Below are 24,371 nucleotides of genomic sequence, written 5' to 3'. Positions count from 1 at the left end.
CTGTAAGGGCTGAGGCTCAAGGTAGGCAGCCATTGTTTTGATAAACACATTCTTTTTCATTCTAATTAGAAAAGGGGGTCGGAAACAGTTTGCATTCTCATGGGGTGGAAAATAATATTCACTTGCAATTTAGCCTCAGTTCTATGTTTTTCTCACCCTCTGATATGGTATAGTCTGAAGAGGCCTTGACTACCTGGGCATCCCACAAAACATCACACTGATTTATTTCATAGATGACATCATGATATCATGATGACATCATGACAGGTTGAACAAGAGGTGACTAGTATGCAGGGCTTTGGTAAACCATGTATGCTCTAGTGGGTATGAAGATTCAGGGTCAGGCACTTCAGTGAAGATTTTAGGGGTCCAGTACTCAGGGGCATGCTGGAATAGCTCCTTGAAAGCGAACGACAAATTGCTGTATCTTGTATTTTCTATCACACAAACACAAAAGAAAATGAAAAAAAGAAAGAAAGAAAGAAACAGCATTTGGTAGGACTCTGAGTTCTAGAGGCAACTCACCCCACATCTAGGGATATTGCTCTTACCCCTGTATCAGGGATATGGAAGGCTGCTAGCTTTGAGTGCAGTTCAGTGCAGAGAAGTATACTATATCACATCTAGAATGTGGTGCAATCGGCCCTGCCACTTGTGTCATATCACTCAGGAGACCCTGTGGTGGAGAAGGGATCACTGGTGGAAAAAGATGCAGTATGGAGTTTATTCCACACTCTAGCAGGAGAACCATAATGCAGACCTCTGGGATTCTGAAGTAAGGCCATGGCATTTGCACCATTACCTTTTGAAAAATAGAGAAATAGTTCTTGGCTTGTTACTGGACCCAAATAGACATAGGACAGTTTACCGTGGGACTCTAAGTGACTGTGCATCTGGAACGGCCAACAATGAGCAGGGTTCTACTAGAGCCACCAGATTATAAAGTCACATGGCCCCAAATCAGTCTATTACAAGACGGAAATGGTATATCTGGGATTGAGCCTAAGAAGAGCTGGAGGCCATGAGTAAGCTGAATGATCAGATGGCTCAGATCCCATGTCATCCACCACGTTCATACCAGTGCCTCTCTCCCAGCTTGTACCTATTGCCAAATGAGTTGCTTATGGGTGGCTCTGCCTGTACTTGCGTACAAGCTGAATGTTGACAGTGGCTGCTTTATAGCTTCATTTAGTATGGCCCTGGAAGACAGTGGGGGGAAAGAATCTTTCCAGTGGACCGATTTGTGAGCTTTCCTTCATCTTGTGGAAAGTAAAGTGGCCTAAAGTGAGAATATGGATCCTGGGAGGTGGCCGATGGCCTGGACATCTGATAAAGGACTTAGAAAAAAAGGATTGGGAGATTGGAGAAAAGGAAGTCTGGGGTAGAGTCTTGAGGCTAAACATTTGGAAGCGGGCACAAAGCACAAAACTTTTGTTTCATACATTAATGCCCATCAGAAAGCATTCACCATGGAAGAAGAGGCACTGAACAACTAAGAGGATACAATTATTTGGGCAGTTGACATTAGCCAGCCTTCATCATTGGTGGAAGAAATGGAGGCAACATATTCATCCAGTAGTATGGACTTCTTACCAGTGCAGACAGCTAATGCTATCTATGAATGTCCAAATTATTAGCAACACCATGCCTCCCATATGGCACTATTCCTTTAGAAGACCAACTGGCTACTTGGGGGCAAGTTGACCACATTGAAACTGTTCCATCCCAGACAGGCCAGTGGTTCATTCTCACAGGAACAGATGCCTGTTCTTAGGAAGACTTGCTTTATCTGCCTGTAAAGCTTCCTATCAACACTACTATCCAGGGACTTCTAGCATGCCTGATCTACATGCAGAGTATTCATTCTGAATATCATGTGACCAGGGGATCCACTTCACATCGAAGGAGGTGTTGGAATGTACTCAGGTCCATTGGTTGTATCACATATTGTACCCAGACGCTGTCAGCCTCATAGACTGCGGTAATGTCCTTTGAAAGCAACAGAAGTGCCAGCTTGGAAAAAACACTCTGGGAGGATGGAGTGACTTCCTTTAGTATGCAATGCATTTACTAAATCAGAGACTCCTATTTTGTGCTGTGTACCCAGTAGAAAGGGAACATGAGTCAAAGAATGAAGGGGTGGAAGAGGAAGTGAGCCCATTTACCACCACTCCCATTGACCCATTAGAAGATTTTGTGCTTTCGGTCTCTGCTACTGATGAGGAACACTTTCTTGCTAGAAGACACAGAAAGACTCCCCAAGAACTACAGATTATGGCTGCCATGAGGATGCCTCGGAGTCCTCTGTCCCTGGATCAGCAGGCAAAAAGCAGTTTCACCACACTGGTAGAGGTAATTGACAATGATCACAGGAGGAGATAAGGCTGCTTCTACACAATGGGACAGGGAGGATTACATGTGGCACACAGATGATCTACTTGGATGTTTCCTGGTACTCTTGACCTATTTTAACTATGAACAAACATGTGTAGCTACCCAGAACTGTGAAGGATATGATTTTCAAGGGGTCAGATAATCAGAAATGAAGGTTTGGGTCACATCAGGAGGTAACTCACCCAGGTCTACTGAAGTGATAGCTAAGAATGTGGGGAAGGAATTTAGAATGAAGACTGGGGGAGGGAGAGGAGGAAGACTCGTTATGGGCTTGAGGTCAATTGCAATGATGAGGGTTGTTGTTCATCCACTAACTTCCCTCTTTTGAGTTTTCCCTCAGGAAGAAAGGCTCATAGGAAAAGTGGAAGAGAAGCTGCCTGAACCTAAGTGGAAAAGTGGATCCATGTGGCACAAGGGGTGGATTATGAAAATAAACCTCACAAATCCCCTACTGTAAGGAGGGTTATGGACCAAAGACCCAAGCTGGGGCACTCTGACATCCATAGCCCTGTTTATACTGAGGCATTGCCTCCCATGGGCTGCTCCTAGCCAATAACTCTGAGTGGCAAAAATTCTAAAGCAAGCCTGTTCCAGATGGTTCACCTTGGCTCAAGGACCACTGACACTCTTGCCAAACCTCTCCTAGACTGTATAGGGGTCTAGCATGCTTCCACCCAACCTTCCCTCCCACTCTCCTTCCCTTAGGGGCCAGCTTTGCATAAATATCTGATGGTTCTTCCAGCTTTCCCCATCTCCCTCCCCATTTTCTTTCATAGATACTTCTCCTAATAAGACCTTTGCATGCTTAATCCCATTTTGGTAAAAAATGTCAATAGTTCTGAAGTTGAGAAACTTTGGCTTACAGAGATAATAACAGCAGGAGCTGAGTATCAATATTAGCTCAACTACTTTGTGATTCCCTGGAGATAGAGCTCCTGAGGATTGCGCCAGATGGCAGATGCTGCACCAAGAAAAATGATATTTCTGAGAAGCAGTTGGACTAAGATTAACAGTATTCTGCTTCCAAGGGGTTTGGTCAGAACTGACTTTCTCTGAGAAACCATGGTCTTAACAACCCTTGTCCACTCTGGCTTCCCTCCTTCCTTCCTCCCTTTCTTCTTTCGTTGTTTCATTCCTTAATCCCCATACCCCTTCTCTCTTCTCTTTCCTTTTCTCTCCTTCTCTCTTTTCTGGCCCCAGTGACTTTTTGTCTCTTGCCTTAATATTGTATAGTTAGTAAATGACAATGATTACTCAATAGTTCCATCATGAAAATACAATTCTCATGCAAGCAGTTTACAATGACTTTTAGTTTGAAATTTCTCATGGTTTGGTTTCGGATAAAAGGTGAATGTTCTTGGAAAGTTTGAACTTAATCAGAAAAGTTATTTTAGAATTATGATCTTAGGGTAATTGCTGGGCTTTTAGATCTGGAAATATTTTCTTACCAGTTATTGTCCACTGATTGCTAGGAGATTTGGGTTAATAAATTTATCACTTAATAATTTTTTCCTCCTCTTCAGTTCTTACGCATTTGCACATATTCAGTTTCACTTCTACGGTTAGCACTGCACCCCCAAATTAAAGCCGATTTTAGTCCAACATCAGGTTCTAACTGGGTCAGGTTTGCTAAGAATCAAGCCCACTTTTGTCAATTCTTTTCATAAAATTGGTCTGGGTTTCAAGAACATAATGAAACCAGAATGTGGGGGAGTTTAGAATATAGTCTGGTCTCAATTCGTCTGCTCTTTGAAAACCACGGTCTGGTTTCAACCCAACTAAACTTGGATAGTTTAATTTAAAACAAGTAGTGACTAGAAAATCCCATCAATCCATGGAGCACAATAGCACTCTTCTAAGGACACTAAACCCAGAAGAAAAGGAAGCATGGAAGTTTTCTTGTTAGGTTTGCCAATAAAGTGATAGATATTCTAAAATAATGTTTCAGAATTTATGAGTGATAGCCTCTTCAGAAAGTGATCTTGGGTATCCAATCAGCCCTATTTATGTCTCATATCTCTGTATTGATCAGTTTTCTTCATCTGTGTCCCCAAATGTCTTGCCTCACCTGCAGGCCCTGTTTTTCCTAACTGAAGTTTTAAGGGTTTTAAAATTCTCAGTCCTTCACTGAATGAGGCTTGCATTAGTCACTATCCAAGACTTAGATCCAATGAAGTTCTGACCATGGGACTGTCACTTTGGAAAATGGCCACTGGGCTCCTGCCATACTCAGGTAAGGCTTAGATTTCCTCTAAGTCCCTTTGTCTGCATCTCAGAGGACTGAGTTTCTGCTTTGAGACTTTTGAGTGTCTTGCTCTGTCTTGCCCTTCCCCTGGGGCCAGAAACCCTGACCTGATCTCCATCTTTGTATCTTGGGGCCTGGGGCTCATCAGTATGTGGACAGGCTTTCTGAATAAAGAAGTATCAGGCTACTATCTGCCTGGAGTCCTACTTTTTGTGCTCTACTCACTGTGTACAATCTCTTTTCTGTGGGCTCCAGTGCTGTTACTTAAGTTGTGCCCTGCGAAGGTTTGGTGCGAAGGTTTGGCATAACTCACCATCTAGTCCCCCAGGGGCCTGAAGTTCAGCAGCAGTTTTTTTTTTTTTTTTTAATTTTTTTTTTTTTTAGCGCTTATTTATTTTTGAGACAGAGAGAGACAGAGCATGAACGGGGGAGGGTCAGAGAGAGGGAGACACAGAATCTGAAACAGGCACCAGGCTCCGAGCGGTCAGCACAGAGCCCGATGCGGGGCTCGAACTCACGGACTGCGAGATCATGACCTGAGCCGAAGTCGGACGCTTAACTGACTGAGCCACCCAGGCGCCCCATCAGCTGCAGTTCTGCAGTAGTGATGGCTAATGAGAGAATCAGCCTTCCTCCCCATGTTACACTTGCTTTGTGTGGCCATGGAGTAGGGTCATGACTCCCACTCGAATCTAAGATGTTCATCCCTGTTCTAGTGCTGCCACCATTACTGAAAATGTTCTTGGTATTTGAAGGCCTGTATATAGCACAATCCTTCTAACATCTTCAAAGGTAACACTTATTTATATGAATAATAATTTGATATTCCTTCCCACCGACAACAATTTCCTCATTATCTGAGGGATGTTGGTGGTTAAAACACCAAGATATGACCATACAGTAATAAGACACTGCATTTTTTCCCCCTCCATAAAAATGAGAATAATTCCAAAAGTGGCATCCCAGGGATTTTCTGAACAATGACAGTATCACTGGAAAAATATAACCTTCCAAGACGACATATTTGAAGGGCTGCAGTCATTTGAATTTGCAATTTTAGATAAAGCGATTGAACCTTTTATGACTGAAAGTTTTTGTTTTGTTTTGCTTTTTAACTATAATGAGTTGTGGGAAGCCAGTCAGCCTTACATTTCCTTGGAATTCTCTTTGTGAAATAGTGGAGCATCGCCTTGAATGTAGGGCCCCAAGAAGAACTTCTCTTTCTCTTGCTTCCTTCTGCCAGGGAAGAGGCTGGCATGGTTAGGAGCCTTCAACTGGACTCCCATAGCACATCAAAAGATACTTTTAAGTAGGAATTCTGACATAGAGGAATTGGCCAGATAATTTTAAAAATGCTTAGGGTTAGTTCTTGAATTTTCTGTCTTTGTATGCTAAGTATCGTGTCTAATTTATATTACTGAATATCTGATTCTGACAGATTTTCCCCACGACACCTGAAGTCCATGTTCAACTGAGAGTGATCTGTTTGAATGACCTGCATGGTATGTCTTGAATGATTTCTGTCAAGTTGGAAACCAAGGACATACACTTAGAGAATGCAAAGTCTGCAGATGATACGAAGCCAGGCCTAACCATCTGCCTGTGAGGATCACTTTCTCTTTTTCACAAACAATCAGAGGGCAAGAGATGGACCTTAAAGTTCTGATTCCCATATTCAAGATCTCAGTATATTAGGGCCTGGATAACTTAGACTACTTCCTCTTCTAAAATTTACCGCACTAATGTCTTTCTCCTATACTGGTCACATAATCCATTTATTTGCGTGTCCAATTAACCATATCCAACACATTACTTATATTTGGGAAAAGGAGTGTGTTTCTGAACGTATACGATGTTTTTCACCATGTTCTAGGAAAATTAACACAAGAAGTGCTTTCAGAGTATTGTGATGCCAATGCGGTCACAAAAGTAGAGAAGTTGATGCTACAATACGTTGTGCTGGTGAAATTCCTTCTTTGGTTGATATTTCAGAAACCAGAGTTCTTGTATAAACTCATCTTATATTTCAAATCTCTGCATGAATCTTCTTTCATTTTTTTTCCCCCAAAATAGGAATGTTCAAGTTCTGATGAACGGGTATATACTTAGTGTTCTATAAACAATAAAGACTTTAATTTATATGGCTTGTAATATCTTATTTTTCTAGTCACAAATAATACATATACATTCAGAAAGATGGAAAATAGAGGTAAGATAAGAGAATAAAAATTCTATAATCACTGGTAGCATGTTGCTGTATATAATTCTGCATGTATTTTCACTTTATTTTTACAAAATGAATCATATTCTAAATACAGTTTTCTAACCTGTTTTTTCCATTTACATATCATGAAGGGAAAATATGCTTTTAATTAAAAATTATTTAGGGCTGAAAGTTAGAGTTTCTTTCTAATTGAGCCTCCTCATTTTCACAGATGAGAAAATTAAACTAGCGAGATTATATAATTAAACTGATTTCCATTTAGGTAGCATTAGAACCACATCTATAATTCAAAACTCTTAAATCCCATGTCACCATTTTATGCATTTTACACCTTATTTGCTACAACCAACCCTGAAACAATAAATCAGAGTTAGAGAGTGTGAGAAAATCTTATCTTCCCCTGATATGTTTTAGCTGGGCTAAATGTTTGCTGGAAAACACAGTGGTAAAGGTCAATTGTCTCAGAATTTATTGAAAATATCTTATAGAAAACAATTTGTAGATTTTACTCATTAGTTTTCAATCTTTAAAGCTTCAAATTGAAATCCGGGTACCAGAACAACAGGGCTTGAGGCAGTCAATCTAGGTGACATCCCAAACTGCTAGAAGTCTATAAAAAATTATTGTCTAACCGGTGTCATAGAAATGTGGCTAAATCTAAGTAAGAGTTTCCTGACTTTTAAGTTGGTGACTTAAAAAAAAAAAAAACATTTATGCTGCAGTAATTTGAGTTAAAGACTTTTAAAACTGGTTCTATGAGTCTTATCAATCACAATCATTTTATTTGCTAAATTTAGTACTAGAATGACATTATCTGCACATTCTTTGTATAAAAACATCTAGCAGAGCATCTTTTTAGGGGCTTTGTGATTTCAAGAGGTTTTTGGGATTTTATGAAAGTTCCACCCACAATCAAAACCAATGTTCTCTTATGGTTGATTAATTCTGTCAGATGGGTCGGAATTGATATTTCTTTGAATATATGCAAATTATCCTTCATTTAAAGTTTCTGCTTTGTCTTTTTTTTCTCTGCTCCATTTGCTTCTCATTTCTCTTATTCTTTCTTCTCATTTTCCTCTTTACTTCCATTCTCTTAAATTAAAAAATCTTGTGGATTTCCCTTCCAGTTTATTTTTTTGATATAGGAGATATTGAAGTCCTTGAATATATTCAGATTTACAAAGGCCATTGACTTACATAGACAGTTTATGATGCTAATTAAAAGAAGGCCTGCATATCTAGACAGAGTCAGAGGATTTGCAAGTAATTTGTTTTCTCAAATACAAACAGTGGTTCCAAGTGATAAGAAAAAAAATTGCATTTGCTCGATATATTTATCACCACAAACTTGGTTCCTGAATTTGTCTTATAAATCAGGATAATAAATTCCAGTAGCAAAGATTTAATTTTGAAAAATCATAACTTCCTTTAACTTTCTTGTATCATCATGCATTAAAAATTTCTAACAACCTCATATGTTCTTCAGTACACATTGTCTATCATATCCAAAAGGTAAAATGCAGGGGATACAGTTGACTGATGTTTCTTGACCTGCTTATGTTTTGGGAGGACAGGAAACAAATGTTTGTGGTATATTCTACTTGTCAGTATTTTTTAACCAGATAACACAAATGACCAGAACTGCAAAGTTTGCATGTAGGGTAAGAACTGTATGTGATCAGAATGAACTCAAATAATGTTGAGAAATGACAAAAACGATAAGCAATGGATTCCTCAGGATTTTAAAGTCAGTGTCATTTCTGTAACAGGATTCTCTTAGATGGGCATGGAAGCTGGGCTCTATGTATGTGCCAGACAAAGACTGCAGACCCTGGGTTTTCATTTCAGTGCATTACTCTTACTGCCTTCAGCAGGCTCTGATGTGCTCATGTAAGTGCAATTATTCAGTTTCCTGCTCATGGATGAAGCTCTGGGACAGAGATTTTCCTCTTAGAGCATAATCCATGGTATGGGGCCTGCTAAGGAAAGCTGCTAAATGCAACCAGCTGCTCTCAAATTATATTCTCCTAAAACATGCTTGAATCATATAGTTCACTGAGCCAAAATTTCCTACATGGCCTCTCTCCATCTCATTTAGTTATTCCACAACTGAGTAACCTGTTAGAAAACTGTGCCTAGGGAAAGGCAAAGCCAAATGATCCATATCTCAGATTCTTGCTGGTTATGATTCAGTGTGATGTGTGGTCAGAATTGTAGATGATGAGGAAAAACAAGAACATTTCTCCCTTGCCTCAGCCAGTTAATGATGCATTTACCAGTTCATTCTTTTTACACTTGGAGTGTAGTCAACTTGGCTATAGATTTTGTCCAGATTACATTCAGAGAAGAGCAAAACGTATGGTCAACACATATCGTAAGACCAGTGGTATGCTTTCTAAGATGGTTAATGCCAATTGAATCCGTCATCATAACCATATTGTATATGTATGTATGTGTGGTAAAGGACACATAAAATTACCATTTTAAACAGTTAAAAGTATATAATTCAGTGGTATTTAATACATTCATTATGTTGTGCAACCATCACCATTATCTAATTCAAGAATGTTTTCATCACACCCAAAAGAAATCCTGTACCATCAAATAGCCACTTTCCATTCCCCCCTCCCCACAATACCTGGCAGTCAATGGTCTGCTTTCTGTCTCTAAGGACTTGCCTATTCTTGGTATTTCATATAAATGGACCATACAATATGTGGCCTTTTGTGTCTGGCTTCTTTCACACAGCATGATGTTTTCAAGGTTTATCCGTAGTCAGGCATGCATCAGTACTTCATTTATTTTTATGGCTGTATAATATTCTATTGAGTGGATGTAGCACATTTTCTTTATCCATTTGTCAGTTGATGGTCACTTGGGTTGCTTCCATCTTTTGCCTATTGTTTTTGGTATTGCTGTAAGACCGTAATTTTTAATTTTTACTCAAAATCTGACTTGCTGATTTGTGTTTGTCGGTACCAAAAACCTATGAGGAAGTTTGTTGGGGCTGGGCTTCAAGTTGTAAACTTGCAGGAAATTAAAACCAGAAGACATGTTAGTTTAAGAGGTCTTGGGAAGATGGTGGATGATAGTGAAGGCATAGTGAGAAGAGACTTTAAGTTAAGGACTTTGGGGCCTCATTTCGGTTCTGCCACCAATAGGCTATGCATGTAATTTGGGGTAGATCACTTCACCTCCCCGGGTCTTTCTTTTGTCCTCTGTAAAATGGGAGAGCAAAACTAACGTTTCTTCTAGGATTCAATGCCTGCAATAGGCTGTGCAAATACACTGTGCTCCTTATTATCTAATACACATTTCTCCACCATCATAGCTGCTAATGCTCACACTGCAAAGGAGCAAAGACACTCCTTTTCTATGCTTAAGGTGTGAACATAAAAGTTTCCTATGAACTGGAGGTGTGAAGGAGGTCATGGCCTGAAATCATTCAAATGCTACAATGGCAGTAGGGCTAGAAATAACACAGCTCAAAATGTGAAAACAGTGATTGCCTCTGTAACCAAGAAACTGAAATAAGTTCTTGAAGCTCAGATTATACAGGCCACAACTATCGTTAGAGAAATGGATTCCATCAAATGTTTGGTACTTCCAATGTTACTCTTTAGAGAGAGCTTGTAACTCTTTGAGGTTGGGTGGTTATTCAGCATTAAAGACAATTTTCAGTCACACTCTGAGCTTGCACTAGGACAAGAAAACATTAGTGACTTGTGACATTTCTGCTTTTGTAAAATGGAAATAATCCTGGGCTATCTCAACTTGTTCCAAATGGGAATCAGGTGTACTCTGGGTTTATCATTCAGGTGGGGTGAGCTGGGGTGCATCATAGGTCAAATACAAGACTATTTACCCTTCCCTTTTTCTTTTTTCTTTTTATTTCTTCTTGATGATAAAGAAATAAGATCTACATGCACAGGGATAAACCCTAAATGTGTGATATTGGGCAAGTCAATTAACTTTCAACATCAGTTCTCTGATCCGTAAAATAAAGAGGTTACCTATTTTGAAAATGTCTATTCCTGGCTTTTGATAAAGTCCCTCACCCAAATTATTCATGGTTGGCTATGTTGCAACAGGGGTGAAGGATTAAGACTAAAACCCAATCCAAATTTAATCTTATTTTTAGGTGTGAGAAGTTAAGGAGATTGAGGGAAAATCAGAGATGATAATGGCTAAATCAGAAATATAATGAGAGACCATTATATATAAATGGAGATAAGATATTCAAAAAGATTTAATCATATAAAGTAAGGAGCTTAGGCAATTGGAACGTAGATTCTTCCTACAAACGACTTTGTCATTTATTCATTCAAAAATATTTGTTTTCATTTCTACGTAAGTGAAGCTCTGACAGATAGGATTAGCCTTCAACTGAAGTGGTTTCAGCATTTCATTTTGTCATTAAGATCAGCAAATAAAACTTAGCTTCCCTGACAACCCTTTTCACTTTACTCTCAGCAAGGTGACAATGTAGACTGAAAGGACAGCAGTAATCTATTCTATTTTCCCCACAAAGGGGCTGTCAGAAGGTCCACAGCTCAGAAGCATCCATTTTTACCTGACTTTATGATGTAGATTACAGCTCCCTAGGGACTGAAAATTAATCTACCACATTTATTTAAGTGAGTTCTTGCCCAGCCCATATTTTCACCCTTTAATGGTAATGAAGCTAAAATTTCTTTCCAGTCACTTTGCATATCGTTTCCTTTCTCTTAGCTCTCTTTCGAAGTGAGATGATTGATAGGTCCTTCTTTAGCAATCACTTGAGTAGATGATTTTCTTTTTCCTTTGAAGTCAATTTTGAAAGGAGTTGTACTGTGATGAGCTAATTAGCACAAAAACAGAGTATATAACCTTAATTAGGCATGATAATAGGCTCAACGTAATGGGATGTCCTGAAACTGCAGGCTATGCAAATATTAGACTTTTCATTCCTCCCATTACATCTGAAACCATCAAGCAAAGGATGTTTTGCAGTATGTACCGCAGTCAATGCCAGGTGCACATCTTTCAACAAAAGGTTGGTTTTGGGGTAAGCTAGTTGGGGAAAGGATAATAGGAGGAGGGTTAGGGAAAAAAAAAAAGCTTAATAAAACTGAAAAGTCCAATTAATCTCAGAATGAGCTTTATAAATTCAGAGGAGTTTTATAATTAAGTAAAATAATGCAGTTACCCTACCCAAACTATATCTCATCTGGAATTCTGAAGACACCCACTGTAGGCATCACTTGAAATTATGCAAATCTTGAGAGATCTTTCAAATCCAGTAACCACTAAGAGTACTACAAAACCAGTCTGGGGTTTACTCAAACTAGTAGGATACAGGAAGATAGTGAGGAAATGAAATCACAGTGAATCCCCGAGCCCTAATTTTAGCCAATTATTTTCATTTCCTCTACCACCAACATTTTTTGTTGCTGTTGTTGGGGTGGTAAAAGTAAATAACAAAACCGACTCTCCCCTTTCTACCCTGAAATGAAAATATCCAAGGATGTAGTACCCCCAGACATTTGAGTATTCAACCACTGAATAACTGAGAGCTTACAATATCCTTAGGTTATGTCTAATGTGAGTTACAATAAGCTATTTGGTTTCAGATACTGATGGGAACACCGATAGCAGAAATTTAGTAAGTGTGTGAGTATTAGAATAGTCAGTCCCTGGCTTAAGTCTGATGTACCACTCATCCATTAGAGATGATAATGAAAGGGTTTATATAACAGCTGAAGTTTGAAACCCATAGTTTTCTCCGTATTTAACATATAAGCTAACATTTACTGAGCATGTACTATAGGCAGAGTTTTCAACATTTTATTGGCATAGTCTCACTGAATCATCACAATAACCCTATAAGATAGCTACCATAATTAGCTATATTTATCTTACAGATGAGGAAGCTCAGGATCAAAGAAGTTCAAAAACTGTACCTAAGATCACACATCATGCAGTAGAGTTAGGATTTGAACTCCAGTCATACTCTTCACCACTGTGCTGGGCTTGTTAGTATCTGTCAGTCCCCTGATTGAATCCTTACTTACTAGCCCTTTTCCCAGAGCTGGAAATGAGATGCCAGAAACATAAAATGGGTTGAGACCTAAATCGAAATGCAGAAATTCTCTATCACCTATTATGTACAAAGGAGGCCCTAGTTAGATGCTAGGGTGAATGTGTGAGTGCCATGGAAATAGAATTTGATATAGGTGAGATAGAAGAATTGCACAGAATTGACTGTAATAAATATGTTATTATTGTACATGAGATAATAGGGAAAAAGTAAGTGCTGGATGGGAATGAGACCAGAATTTAAATCCAGTTTTTGCTGCTTATCAGCTGTGGGACTAAATCAACCAGGGACTCTACAGCAAACAGGCGGTTCAAATGAGAGATTCAGCAAAAGGACTATTTTAAGAGGTATTAGGAGGGTCAGGAATAGAAGATGTTAATGCACACAGATGCTAGCAACCCTGGAAGGTGGTCCACTCCCAATACTGAAAGGACCGGGGGAAGAAATAGTGAGAATTGGCTCATAGAAGGGGCAGGCGGTACTCAACAAAAGCTGTAGCTGTGCAGAGCTACTGTTACTGCCAGAGATAAGGTCCTGAATCTGGGAGAGAGAAGAAATATCCTGATCTCTGCCCTCCTTCCTTTGGATCTTCTTCAGGTGCTTCCCATCCGCTGGTCCCTCCCAGAAGCCAATCTGCCAGGGAACCCAGTTGTCCCTGTGGGTCTGCCTCCCAGGTGGAAAATGGATGTAAGGAAGGGGGGGTGAATAACAACCTTGGGCAAGTCACTTCCTTTCTCTAAATTTCAGTCTGCTTATCTGTGGTATAGTGCCTTCCATAGTAATAGTGGTTCTACAATTTTTGCGTTCAGGCTTTTATTTTGAAAAACTTCAATCTTGCAAAGAATTTTTAAGAATAGTATCATGAACACACAGATATACTCTTCACTTAGCTTCACCAATTGTTAATATTTTGTCTCTGTTGTTTTATTCTTTTTCTCTCTGGGCTAACACAAACATACACCCGTATTTTTGTTGAGCCATTTGACGGTTATTTACTGACATCCTGAGACTTTATCCCTGAATGCTTAAGCAAACATCATATAAAAACAGAATGTTTCCCTACAAAACCCCAGTTAAATGATCACACTCAGCAAATTTAACATTAATACAATCCTATTGTCAAATATAGTCTAAATTCAAATTTCCCCAAGTGTCTCTATAAGGTGCTATGTAGTTATTATTTTTAAATCAAGGATCACACATTGGATTTTATCATGTCTCCTTAGTCTCCTTTAATCTAGAACAATTTTCAAGGTTTTTTCTTCTTAAAATCTTTCACGATATTGACATTTTTGAAGAAGCAAAGGCCCATTTTGAAGGCCAGTTGTTTTGCAGAATGATCCCAATATGGATTTGCCTAATTGTTTTCTCACGATTAGATTCAATTTAACCCATTTTGGCAATACTACTACAGATGTGTCGTGTTCTTCTCAGTGCGTTATATCTGAAGTCACATGATGTCAAAATGTCTCATCATGGGTGATCTTTAGTTTGATCACTTGGTTAAAGCAGTATCTGCTAGATTTATCCATTATCTTTTCCCCTTTGTAATTATCAAATAATCTATGGGATGATACACGGGAAAAGAATATATCTTTTTCACCAACATTCTTTTTATCTAGTGTTTTTCAAAACAATCGAATTCTCTTGCTATTGCAGAAATAGTTTCATGAAAGTATAATTAGGGAACCTGGTAAGCTTCTTTGAAAGTTCCTATTACAACCTTCATGTCTTCTTATATTAAACTGTTTTCACTCCTTTATCTATTCATTTAACAAATGTTTATAGAGCGTTCACCTGAAAACTTGCCTGTGAAATTTTCATCAGTGGCTTCATGGTTGCCTAAACTAATGTCTTAACTCAGATCATTCTCCTGTGCTCCAGACCATATTAGCAATCGTTTTGGAGTCTTTCCCCCTTGCATTCTGTAGATAAACTCAATGTACCCAAATGGAACTCATCATCTTCATTTCCTGATCTGCTTATGTTCCTTCCCTATTCCTGGAAATTGTACCTCTGTTTTCTCAATGAGCTTTCTTGAATATCCAGATACCATAGTAGTTCTTTTATACATGCTATATGCATGATCTCATTTAATCCTTACAACAGCCTTGAGTTGTAGTCACTATTTTCTGGAAGACTTTGGGCTCTGAGCCCCAGATCAACAGCTAGCAAGTCTTCATACTAGGATTCAAATCTAGTTCTCTTGGACATTAAAACCTTTAGTGCAGTGGTGAATAGCATTTCCCACTTCAGATCCTGGCTCTACCACTGACAATGGGGGATTGGATAAATTCAAGTCTTAGTGCCTTGGTTTTACCTTTTATAAATTGAGAAAACCTATGATCCCTGCCTTGTTTTGAGACTTGGATGAGGTAAAATTGACAAACATTTGAACTGTCACAGTACGACAGTACCTCTTAAGCCATAAATTTGGTGTTCTCTATGCATTCACTGCCTTTGGAATAGTCCTCTTAGGAACCTGTCACCACTGCTGTCACTGCCTTACTTTACACCAGGAATTGGCAAACCACGGTCTGCAGGCCAAATCCAGCCTCCACCTGTTTTTGTAAATAATGTTTTTTTTTTTTTTTAAATTAGGGTATAATTGATATTGTGAATAATGTTTTATTGGAACATAGCCATGCCCTTTCATTTATGTATTCTCTGTGGCTATTTTCACCCTATAACAGTGGAGTTGAGTAGTGGCAACAGGGACCATATGACTTGCAAAGCCTAATATATTTACTGTCAGTCTTTTTACAGAAGAAGTTTGTCAATTCCTGGTTGCCTGGGGTATAGCAATAGCCTCCTTCTTGGTTTTCCTGGTTACATCTTACTTCTTCTTGAACTTATCCTCCCCATCCTTTCTCCCGTGCAAGCAGGAATTTCCCTAAAATGTGAACTCAGCCATGCCAATTTGCTCCTTTTTGGTGCATTCACCCTCAGTGCTAAGAGCATCAGCTTCCACCTACTGTGGATTCCCATACTTGTCCTCTGGCCATAATGAGTGCTTTATGCCCTTCTCAATCTTGGCACATATTGTTCTTTTTGTTTCAATACCCAGCCCTTGCTCTTGTCCTCGATAATAAGCTCAGGTTTTACTGTCTCTGAGAAGCCCTTTCTGACTTCCACAGGCTGAACCAACGGCTTCTGCTCCTCTATGGCTGTGCAAGATACTTCAATTCCAGCATTTCTCTATTCTGTCATGATCACGGGTGTAACTATCTCCCACTCCTTCTGCTGTGTCTCCTCTCAAGGGCAGGAACATACAATTTTCACTTTTGTATCTTCAGTGACCTATCTGGGATCTGGCCCCTAGTAAAAGCCCATTAGGTTGCTCTTGCCTGTTGGCATCTCAGCTGGGTTGGAAGGCTTATATAAGGTGGTAGGCGAGTACAGAAAAAGGCCTCAGGAGAGGCTGTCATGTTGGTTAACTCCTGGACGATGAGAAGGAGGATTAGATATTGGGAGAAAATAGGCATTGGAACCGCATAAAGTTGATGAGACCCAAAAGAGGTGTTTTGGAGAAAGGACAAACGGAAGAAGGGGTCATGTGTGGGAATGCTGGAAGACAGGCTCACAAGAGAGGCATTAGGTCCATATTCTATAGAGCCTCCTCTGCTGTGCTGAGCTATATGGACAATGGGAAACCGTGAAGGGCTGGAATAGGCAAACATCTATTCATGCTGTAACTGTCTGTTTGCATGTCAATCTCCTAGAAGTCCCTTAAGGCATTAATTGTGTTTTGTCTGGTCCCCATTCAATCTAAGTGCACATACCATGGAACTGGCATAGGTTTTCAATAAATGTCTCTTTTGTTATTGAAGTATATGAAAACTCATCAGTTTTACGGTAGGTGGCCCCAATGTTTAGTATTCTCTTATAGAATGAACACTTGTACTGTTTATAGCTTTCATACATTTAGGAACTTCAGTCATATTTAACCTTAGTTCTTGGATTTTATACTTGAAAAATTCTCTTCAGAAAAAAAATGTCCATCTTCTTAAGGAAGAATCTCTTGGATCATTTTGGCTGATGTTTGCTGGAATGTCTCCAACTCTATTTTGTCTTTGTGAAGGCTTTCGAGAGTACCCGAATTCTTTCCTAATTTGCAAACCAGAAGCAAAATCATTCATTTCTTGTGATTTTGGTATTTTCTCTCAACAAAATGCTCAATGGAGCTTGGAGAAATAAACTCTTATTTGTAAGCTTGCCAGAGATGGTGAATACAGAGCTTTTATTAATAATGTCTACAGACTACTGCTGTCATTGGGTCAAGGGCTCAGAACCAGCAGCTTCATAGTTTTGGAGATGTGAACGAAGTGACTTGGGTGGTAAAAGATGCCTAGATAATTGGACATAATTGGGACTTAGGGAGACTCCTGCACTCCAGGAAATTCTCCAAGTCTCCACTTATCCTCAAAGTGAGCAAGAAGCTTCAGTTTCAAATTGAGTGCATTTTCCATCCATGGATTGGCTTGTTTTGTTCAGTTTTACTTTGAGTGTTTGAGGTTATCTTTTCGACGTAACAGCTAAACCCACGACTTCCTTTCTCGTAAAACCAAAACAAAAAGGCTTTCTATTCAGGTGCCTCTTGTGTGTGCACATGTATAGTACATACCTGGGATCAAAGCCAACTATATAAAGTCCTTGATTCTGTGTGGGTTCAAACACATTTCAAAGCTTCAGGATCCTGAAAGGTTTCACTCTGCTTCCTGAAGACCTGAACACTGCTCCCATAAAGCCATGGCTTGCTTTGGATTCCGGAGGCATGGGGCTCAGCTGGACCTGGCTTCTAGGACCTGGCCCTGCACTGCTCTGTTTTCTCTTCTCTTTATCCCCGTCTTCTCCAAAGGTGAGTGAGGCTTTTGGAGCATGAAGGTGGAGGAGGTGTTTCTCCCACCTGGGTTTCATTTCTTTCAGCAGTCAAGGGCAGTGATTTATAACAAAGCCAGAAGCTAAAGGTAAAACTCCAAACTCCTGGCTTGGATAACTCTGTATTCCAAGACAGCAAAGGGGACAGCTGGCAGCAGCAAATGAGCAGAGATACAGCTCATAGCAGAGTCCCAGGCACTGACTAGGAGCTTAATAGATACATCTGAGTTGGTTTGAGAGACAAGCAATTTCATACACTTCTATATGATTGGAAGAAATTACTGTAAAGTTAAGTGAGTTAAGAGGAAAGATCTCCACAGGCCTTAATATATTTGAGCTTGGAATCAGGGTGAGCTCAAGATTTTCCTTTTTCAAAAACATTGATTTAAGCAAAACATATCAAGTTTCTTTCCTACCCAATTTGAGATTTTAAGATCCTCGAATTCACTTCTATAAATGAATCGGCTTATTTAAAATTTAAGCCTTCTTTACTTAATTCAAAGTCTTAAGGTCTTCAGTCAATTCTATAAACTAGTTAGCTAATTATTTAAAAAATGAAAACAGTTTGAAACCATAACACACACACACACACACACACACACACACACACACACACACACACACACAAAGAGAAAGAAAGAAAGAAAAGGAAGAAGAGAAGAAAGAACACCATCAGTCTGTTTAACCTAAGATACTTAATTGCCACCTGACCTATCTGTGGATTTCAGATGCGGATTCCCCAGTTTTCAGATGAAATAAAGCTCTTTACAGGTTGATTCTAGGTTTGCTACATATAAAATGATGAGCATTCTCACTGAATTTCAACCTTCTCTCTCTCTAGACCATATCAGTTAAGAAACCATGTGGTTTGTACGGTATATCTTGGATGCTCAAGGGTATTCCATAATTAAATTATTACCAATAATATTATAAGAAATATTTATATACATTATCTTATTCTACATGTTTTGAACATGTAAAGATTAAATACTCTTAGAAGTAATTACCTTTACTTTGTAGAAAATTTATCTCTACCTGTTACTGAGATTCTGCCACTGAAAAATCGAGTGTGACCAGATTTACTGGTGATAATTGGGAATTGGCCTGGGGGTTGGGGGGAGGGCAGGAAACTTGGTCTTTAGGCTTAGCATCAATACAACAGAGATTATTGGGTGCTCATATGGGCAGATTATAATGGCCGCTCCTAGGAGTTATAAGCCAAAGGCGGAAGCTGCAAATTAGTGCACAAAAAACCCTTTAATACAGGATAGAACTTGATTAAATACTGTGACGGATTTATAACAGTGCAAAAGATGCTCAGAGGATATTCAGGGGATGCTCTGATAGACTGAGATGAGGGTTGGGGAAGAAGACTGTTATCTAGCCAGCCAGGGCTGCTGGATTAATTCTGGCAAGGGCTGCTACCATGTTGTTCTCTCTTGTAAGGACAGACGTTGTCCAGTTCAGGTACTTGGGAGAAAGGACTAGTGATAGAGCGATTTCTATAGAGTCATTTATACATAGGAAGAGGTGTCCTGGAAACTCAGACTGGAGTGATAGGTTGGGATTAGATCATAGAGGACATAAATGCCACTTATTTCATTTGTTTTTGCAGTCAATGGTATGCAAGGCATCAAAGTGTTTGAGCAGAATTAATTAGTGGCATGGTTCATCCAAGTGTTGAGTGTCACTTGTATGATCAACTGGAGAGGGGCTGAGTTAGTTGCAGGAAGGTAGTTTGACATGAAGCTAAAGTTTTTTTTAGATGATGCAAGCCTTTTTGAATGGAGAGCTGGCTTCCTTTATCCTGTAGAAGCCAGAGGGAGAAAGAACAAAGGAGCACGAGAGTGTTCAAGTGGAGGAGAGAGTGGCGGAAGAGGTGGTGGTGGCGTCAGGGGAAGCCCACAGAAGTTAATAGCAGGGTTGCCTCAACCTAGAGAGGAAACGACCCGGTGCCCTCTGCTCTGTGGCTTCCTTCATCTAGCAGCGTCCCTCCTTCTGATAATAATGCTAGGAAAGGTGACGTCCGGTGCAGTGACCTGGGGCTCAGCCTCTCTGGCCAGGTAAATATAGGCAGAGGTTTGTGACGTATGCATTGAGAGGTAAGGTGAAATTCTGTACCTCAACCTCCAAAATTTCCCCTGCTGCTCATTAAAGTTCCTGTAGTTCTGTGATAACCATAGAATATCAGAGGTGGAAGGCACTCTGTTCTCATCTGACCTAATCCTCTCTTAGTACATGTGAAGGAAAATGAAGGCTACAGGGGAGGCATGACTCACCCCAAATCAAGTATATTTCATGGTAGGGCCTGGCCTTCAGTTTGTCACATCAATGTTCTTCCTGCTACAACCAACTGCCTTCAAGAAACTCTGTTCTGTAAGGAAACACCTTCATGGAGATGGGCTGGAAGCCAGCTGAGTGATGGAGGGGATGGATGGGGAGAGAAGGGAAGGGATGAAGAGTATTGGCTGAAGGGAGGGAAGGACTGGAAGGTGAAGCTGGAGAGTGTCCATCAAAGATCCACTTCCCTCAGCCAGAGATTTTGCCTGAGCCTGGTCGCAGGTGAGCAGGAGTTCACTGAGTTCCCTCTAATTTTCCCTTGTTAGGGATGCATGTGGCCCAGCCTGCAGTGGTGCTGGCCAGCAGCCGAGGTGTCGCCAGCTTCGTGTGTGAATATGGGTCTTCAGGCAATGCCGCCGAAGTCCGAGTGACTGTGCTGAGGCAGACTGGCAGCCAGATGACTGAAGTCTGTGCTGCGACATACACAGTGGAGAATGAGTTGGCCTTCCTAGATGATTCCACCTGCACTGGCATCTCCAGCGGAAACAAAGTGAACCTCACCATCCAAGGGTTGAGGGCCATGGACACGGGACTCTACATCTGCAAGGTGGAGCTCATGTACCCACCACCCTACTATGCAGGCATGGGCAATGGAACCCAGATTTATGTCATCGGTGAGCAAAACCTTATCACTAAGCTTACACCTTTTGCATTGCTGTCTTCTTTGCATGAAAACAGTTTTGTTCCTCAACTTCAGGTGGTTCATTTTTAGGATTATGGAAATTCTCTTTAAGAGTTCTTTGGCATACTGCATGGGAGTCTGGTTAATGGGTGGTGACCCAAACAGCGTTCTGACTAAAACTAAAATGGGTTGGGGATAGTGTTTTTTTCTACTGGAGGTTGGGGGCACTTACTCTGGAGTGATAAGCATTGTAAAATTTGACTTTGGGCCTTTGATAGGACATTCCTATAGAAGTGGCCCCCAGCAGTCAGACTTACTTAGGGGTGGACACCAAGGTCTGGAAGCTCTTTTTTTTCACTAATGGGTGGGGGGGGGGGGGGAGTAGGGCCCTTAAGTTTAAAGAGAGTCTCAAGGAAGCTGTGCTTTGTCTTCTGTTGCAGATCCTGAACCTTGCCCAGATTCTGACTTCCTCCTCTGGATTCTCGCAGCAGTCAGTTCAGGATTGTTTTTTTATAGCTTCCTTATCACAGCTGTTTCTTTGAGCAAAATGGTGAGTGCAATGCTGACAACACAACACTTCTGGTGGGGATGCCTCCAGTGATAGCAACTGACCGAATGATGCTGTTGAGTTCGGTTTTCTGGAGATGAAGCAATAAATGCAGAACAGTGGTAAAGGAAGGGCAGTGGTAAAGAACACGCTAGAACCCTTGGCATTGGCCTTTGAGGTTTCAGGATGACTAACATTTCAGATGAGTGTGTTTGACATTGAATGTTTGTGTGCTTCTGAACAGGGTTTCAGTTTGAGTAACCATTTGAACAACACGGGGCAGCTGTTTTGCACTTTATCTTCAAGACAATTGTACTTCATAACCCTGAAATGTAAGATTAAGTTGGACAAAATGCTGCTATAGAAGACCACTGGATGGATTTTAGTCTCCCCCTTCATGTCACTCCACTTCACCTGGAAGCCATCTCTTGGTGCCACCCTGCTTGTGCCTTCCTTGTCCAAGCTGTAGCTGTCCACCCAATACCTGTCCAGGGCTCCCTGTTATCCAGTCTGCTCAAATGGAGAGTCTTGCTCTCCCCTCTAGACCAGTGAATGAGAATACAAGGTTTTATTTATTGCAGTGTTGGTGGAAGAGATGGAAATATGGATTCAGGCCTCCTATCGGGATTTCTTTTTGGTGGTTCCTTTCATCTACCTCTGTCTATGGCTTGCTTTTGTCAACACAAACCTCTTCCCTGCTTCTCTTTCTCTCCCTGGCTTCCTGTCTTCCCCTCCCTCTCCTTCTCTCCCTCCCCTTACCCCTCACTGGATTCCAAGATCCTCTACTCAACCTGTTCAATTGCTGTAGATTCTTCTTACCTCATTTTCTAGAAACTGCCACATGGACACAGAATCTCAATTTACGGAGGTGATAAAAAATGGGCACTATTGTGGGCAAAAAGTTATAAAGAGTATATGAGGAGTGGATATGAGAAATACAGCTCTTGAACAGAGTAACTGAAGTTTATTATCTTATCAAGCTCCTCCCCTCACAGATAAGATGTGGTCGATCACCATAGGCATTTTGGGTGTCCTTTTTAAAGCTTTCTCAAAGTCTCTTACTCCTCTCTTGCAGTCAGGGAAAATGACTGCCATTTTACATCAATAGCACAGAGTTATTTACCTAAAGTGAGTTGTAATAGCTGAATCAAGAAAATCTTCTGGGGCTTATAATTCTGTATGTGGTGAACATTCATTTTTCAACAGGATAGGGACCCAGTATTTGATGAGTCCTATTATGTCTAGAAATGGCTTCTGTATTTCTCAATAATAATTACTGTTTCCTTTTTTGCATTTGGCAGCTAAAGAAAAGAAGCCCTCTTACTACAGGGGTCTATGTGAAAATGCCCCCAACAGAGCCAGAATGTGAAAAGCAATTTCAGCCTTATTTTATTCCCATCAATTGACACACCGTTATGAAGAAGGAAGAACATTGTCCAATTTCTAAGAGCTGAGGCAATTCTAACTTTTTGCTATCCAGCTATGTTGCTTATTTGTGTATTTTGGGGGGGGATTCATCTCTCTTTAATATAAAGCTGGATGCAAAATCCAGATGAAGTGTACTACAATTTGAAGCAAAGGTGCAGGAAAACAGAGCCAGGATGTTTCTGTCATATCAGATCCAATTTTAGTAAAAGCATCACTCGGGAGCAATATAGGGATGCAGTCTTATGTTGTAGGTGAAGGATATGGGTTAGGGGGTGGTGCTGTCCAAAGAATACAAAGGAAGAGAGCTAGGGAGAGGATGATATTGTACACACTTTGTATTTACACATGAGAAGTTTATAGCTGAAGTGATGTTTTCAAGTTAAAGTTTTGTGCTGTTATTTTTCTTAAATGTGGAATTACATGAAGACTTTAAAAATACTCACATGGCTATATTTTAGCCAGTGATTCCAAAGGTTGTATTGTACCAATATGTATTTTTTTTATTTGATAGTATTGTGCATGGGGGCCACATGTGCTTTTGTGTATTTGCTGATGGTTTTAGTATAAACACTATATGGCAGTGTCTTCCCACCATGGGTTCAGGGGAAGTTTTATGGAGGGGCTCAGGACACTAATACACCAGGTAGAATACAAAGTCACTTGGTAACTGGCTTGGAAACTGGATGAGGTCATAACTGATTCTTATAGACACGTTGAGCTGAATTGGTGTTGACATGTGCTTTGGGCTTTTATGTTAGCTCCTTTCAAAGGTTTGCAAGGGAGTCCAGACTGGTGTATCTGATGTAACTCAATAGAACACCAACCTCAAGAAAATGGCTCACTCCAGGGGTCTTGTAGGTATGAACTTCAAGGAAGCTCTAGTTTCACAAGGGCCCCAATTCCTAACACATGGTTCATGCCATGGACAGAAAAAAGCAGCAGGTGGCAGAACGGGGTGATGAAAGTTTCTAAAAACTAACACTGTTGGTGTTTTTTAACTCATTATTTTCCATGAAAATGCAACAACATGTATAATATTTTTAATTAAATAAAAATCTGTGGTGGTCATTTTCCAGAGTTGTCTTTATCTTCCTTATATTTGAATATTGTGTTTCAGGTTTTTTTTAATGTTTTTATTTTTGAGAGAGAGAGAGAGAGAGCGCGCGCAGCATGAGCATGGGAGGAGCAGAGAGAGAGGGAGACATAGAATCTGAAGCAGGCTCCAGGCTCTGAGCTGTCAGCACAGAGCTCGACGTGGGACTGGAACTCACGAACTGTGAGATCATGACCAGAGCCGAAGTCAGACGCCCAACAAACTGAGCCACTGAGATGCCCTGTTTGAGTTTATTTTTAATTGATCCATTCAGCTGTCAGTGAAGTCTCCATTATTAGGAATATTGGGAACAAATTGATAAAAAGGCAAATAATGCTTCATGAGTCAGCTGTCCATCAGCCATTATCTGCAAGTCATTTTTGGAAGGAACTCCTCCTCTGTCCTTTTGGTTTCTTTACAACTATTTGAGATACAAAGGGGTTAGTGCAGATACAGCAGCGTTTATAAGTCACACAGCATTCTCTTTAGCATAAGTTCTCCATCTCCCCTTTCTTGCCTAC

The 24,371-nt window shown here is 40.2% G+C and overlaps 1 protein-coding gene across 7 annotated transcripts; it reads left to right on the top strand.

Annotated features, from left to right (window-relative positions):
• Window positions 1–2,046: 2,046 nt before the first annotated feature.
• Window positions 2,047–23,832, top strand: CTLA4 (cytotoxic T-lymphocyte associated protein 4). 7 transcript variants are annotated; one of them, XM_078450981.2, is made up of 8 exons: window positions 2,253–2,352; window positions 6,078–6,141; window positions 8,633–8,753; window positions 17,667–17,800; window positions 18,662–18,716; window positions 20,427–20,774; window positions 21,223–21,332; window positions 22,631–23,832. In XM_078450981.2, the coding sequence occupies exons 2-8, from the start codon at window positions 6,130–6,132 to the stop codon at window positions 22,733–22,735; spliced, it is 885 nt and encodes a 294-aa protein (XP_078307107.1). In that variant the 5' UTR covers window positions 2,253–2,352; window positions 6,078–6,129; the 3' UTR covers window positions 22,736–23,832. The 7 variants fall into 7 exon arrangements, with proteins under 7 accessions (XP_060479074.1, XP_060479075.1, XP_060479082.1 ...); XM_060623091.2 differs by lacking the exon at window positions 6,078–6,141 and having other exon boundaries at window positions 2,047–2,352; XM_081796352.1 differs by lacking the exon at window positions 18,662–18,716 and having other exon boundaries at window positions 2,294–2,352; window positions 6,078–6,241.
• The last annotated feature ends 539 nt before the right edge of the window (window positions 23,833–24,371 follow it).

Source organism: Panthera onca, chromosome C1 (genome assembly GCF_046562875.1).
Source record: "Panthera onca isolate mPanOnc1 chromosome C1, mPanOnc1 haplotype 2, whole genome shotgun sequence".
In the NCBI taxonomy this organism is placed as follows: Eukaryota; Metazoa; Chordata; class Mammalia; order Carnivora; family Felidae; genus Panthera; species Panthera onca.
Note: the sequence above shows the minus strand (reverse complement) of the source record. Positions and strands in the feature narration are given on the sequence as shown.

Excerpts from the sequence above, each read along its gene's own strand:
- CTLA4 (XM_060623091.2), top strand. The coding sequence starts at position 2,062 with ATGCATTTACTAAATCAGAGACTCCTATTTTGTGCTGTGTACCCAGTA. Across the intron at positions 20,775-21,222 it reads AACCCAGATTTATGTCATCG|ATCCTGAACCTTGCCCAGAT; the intron begins GTGAGCAAAACC and ends CTTCTGTTGCAG. Across the intron at positions 21,333-22,630 it reads CTGTTTCTTTGAGCAAAATG|CTAAAGAAAAGAAGCCCTCT; the intron begins GTGAGTGCAATG and ends TGCATTTGGCAG.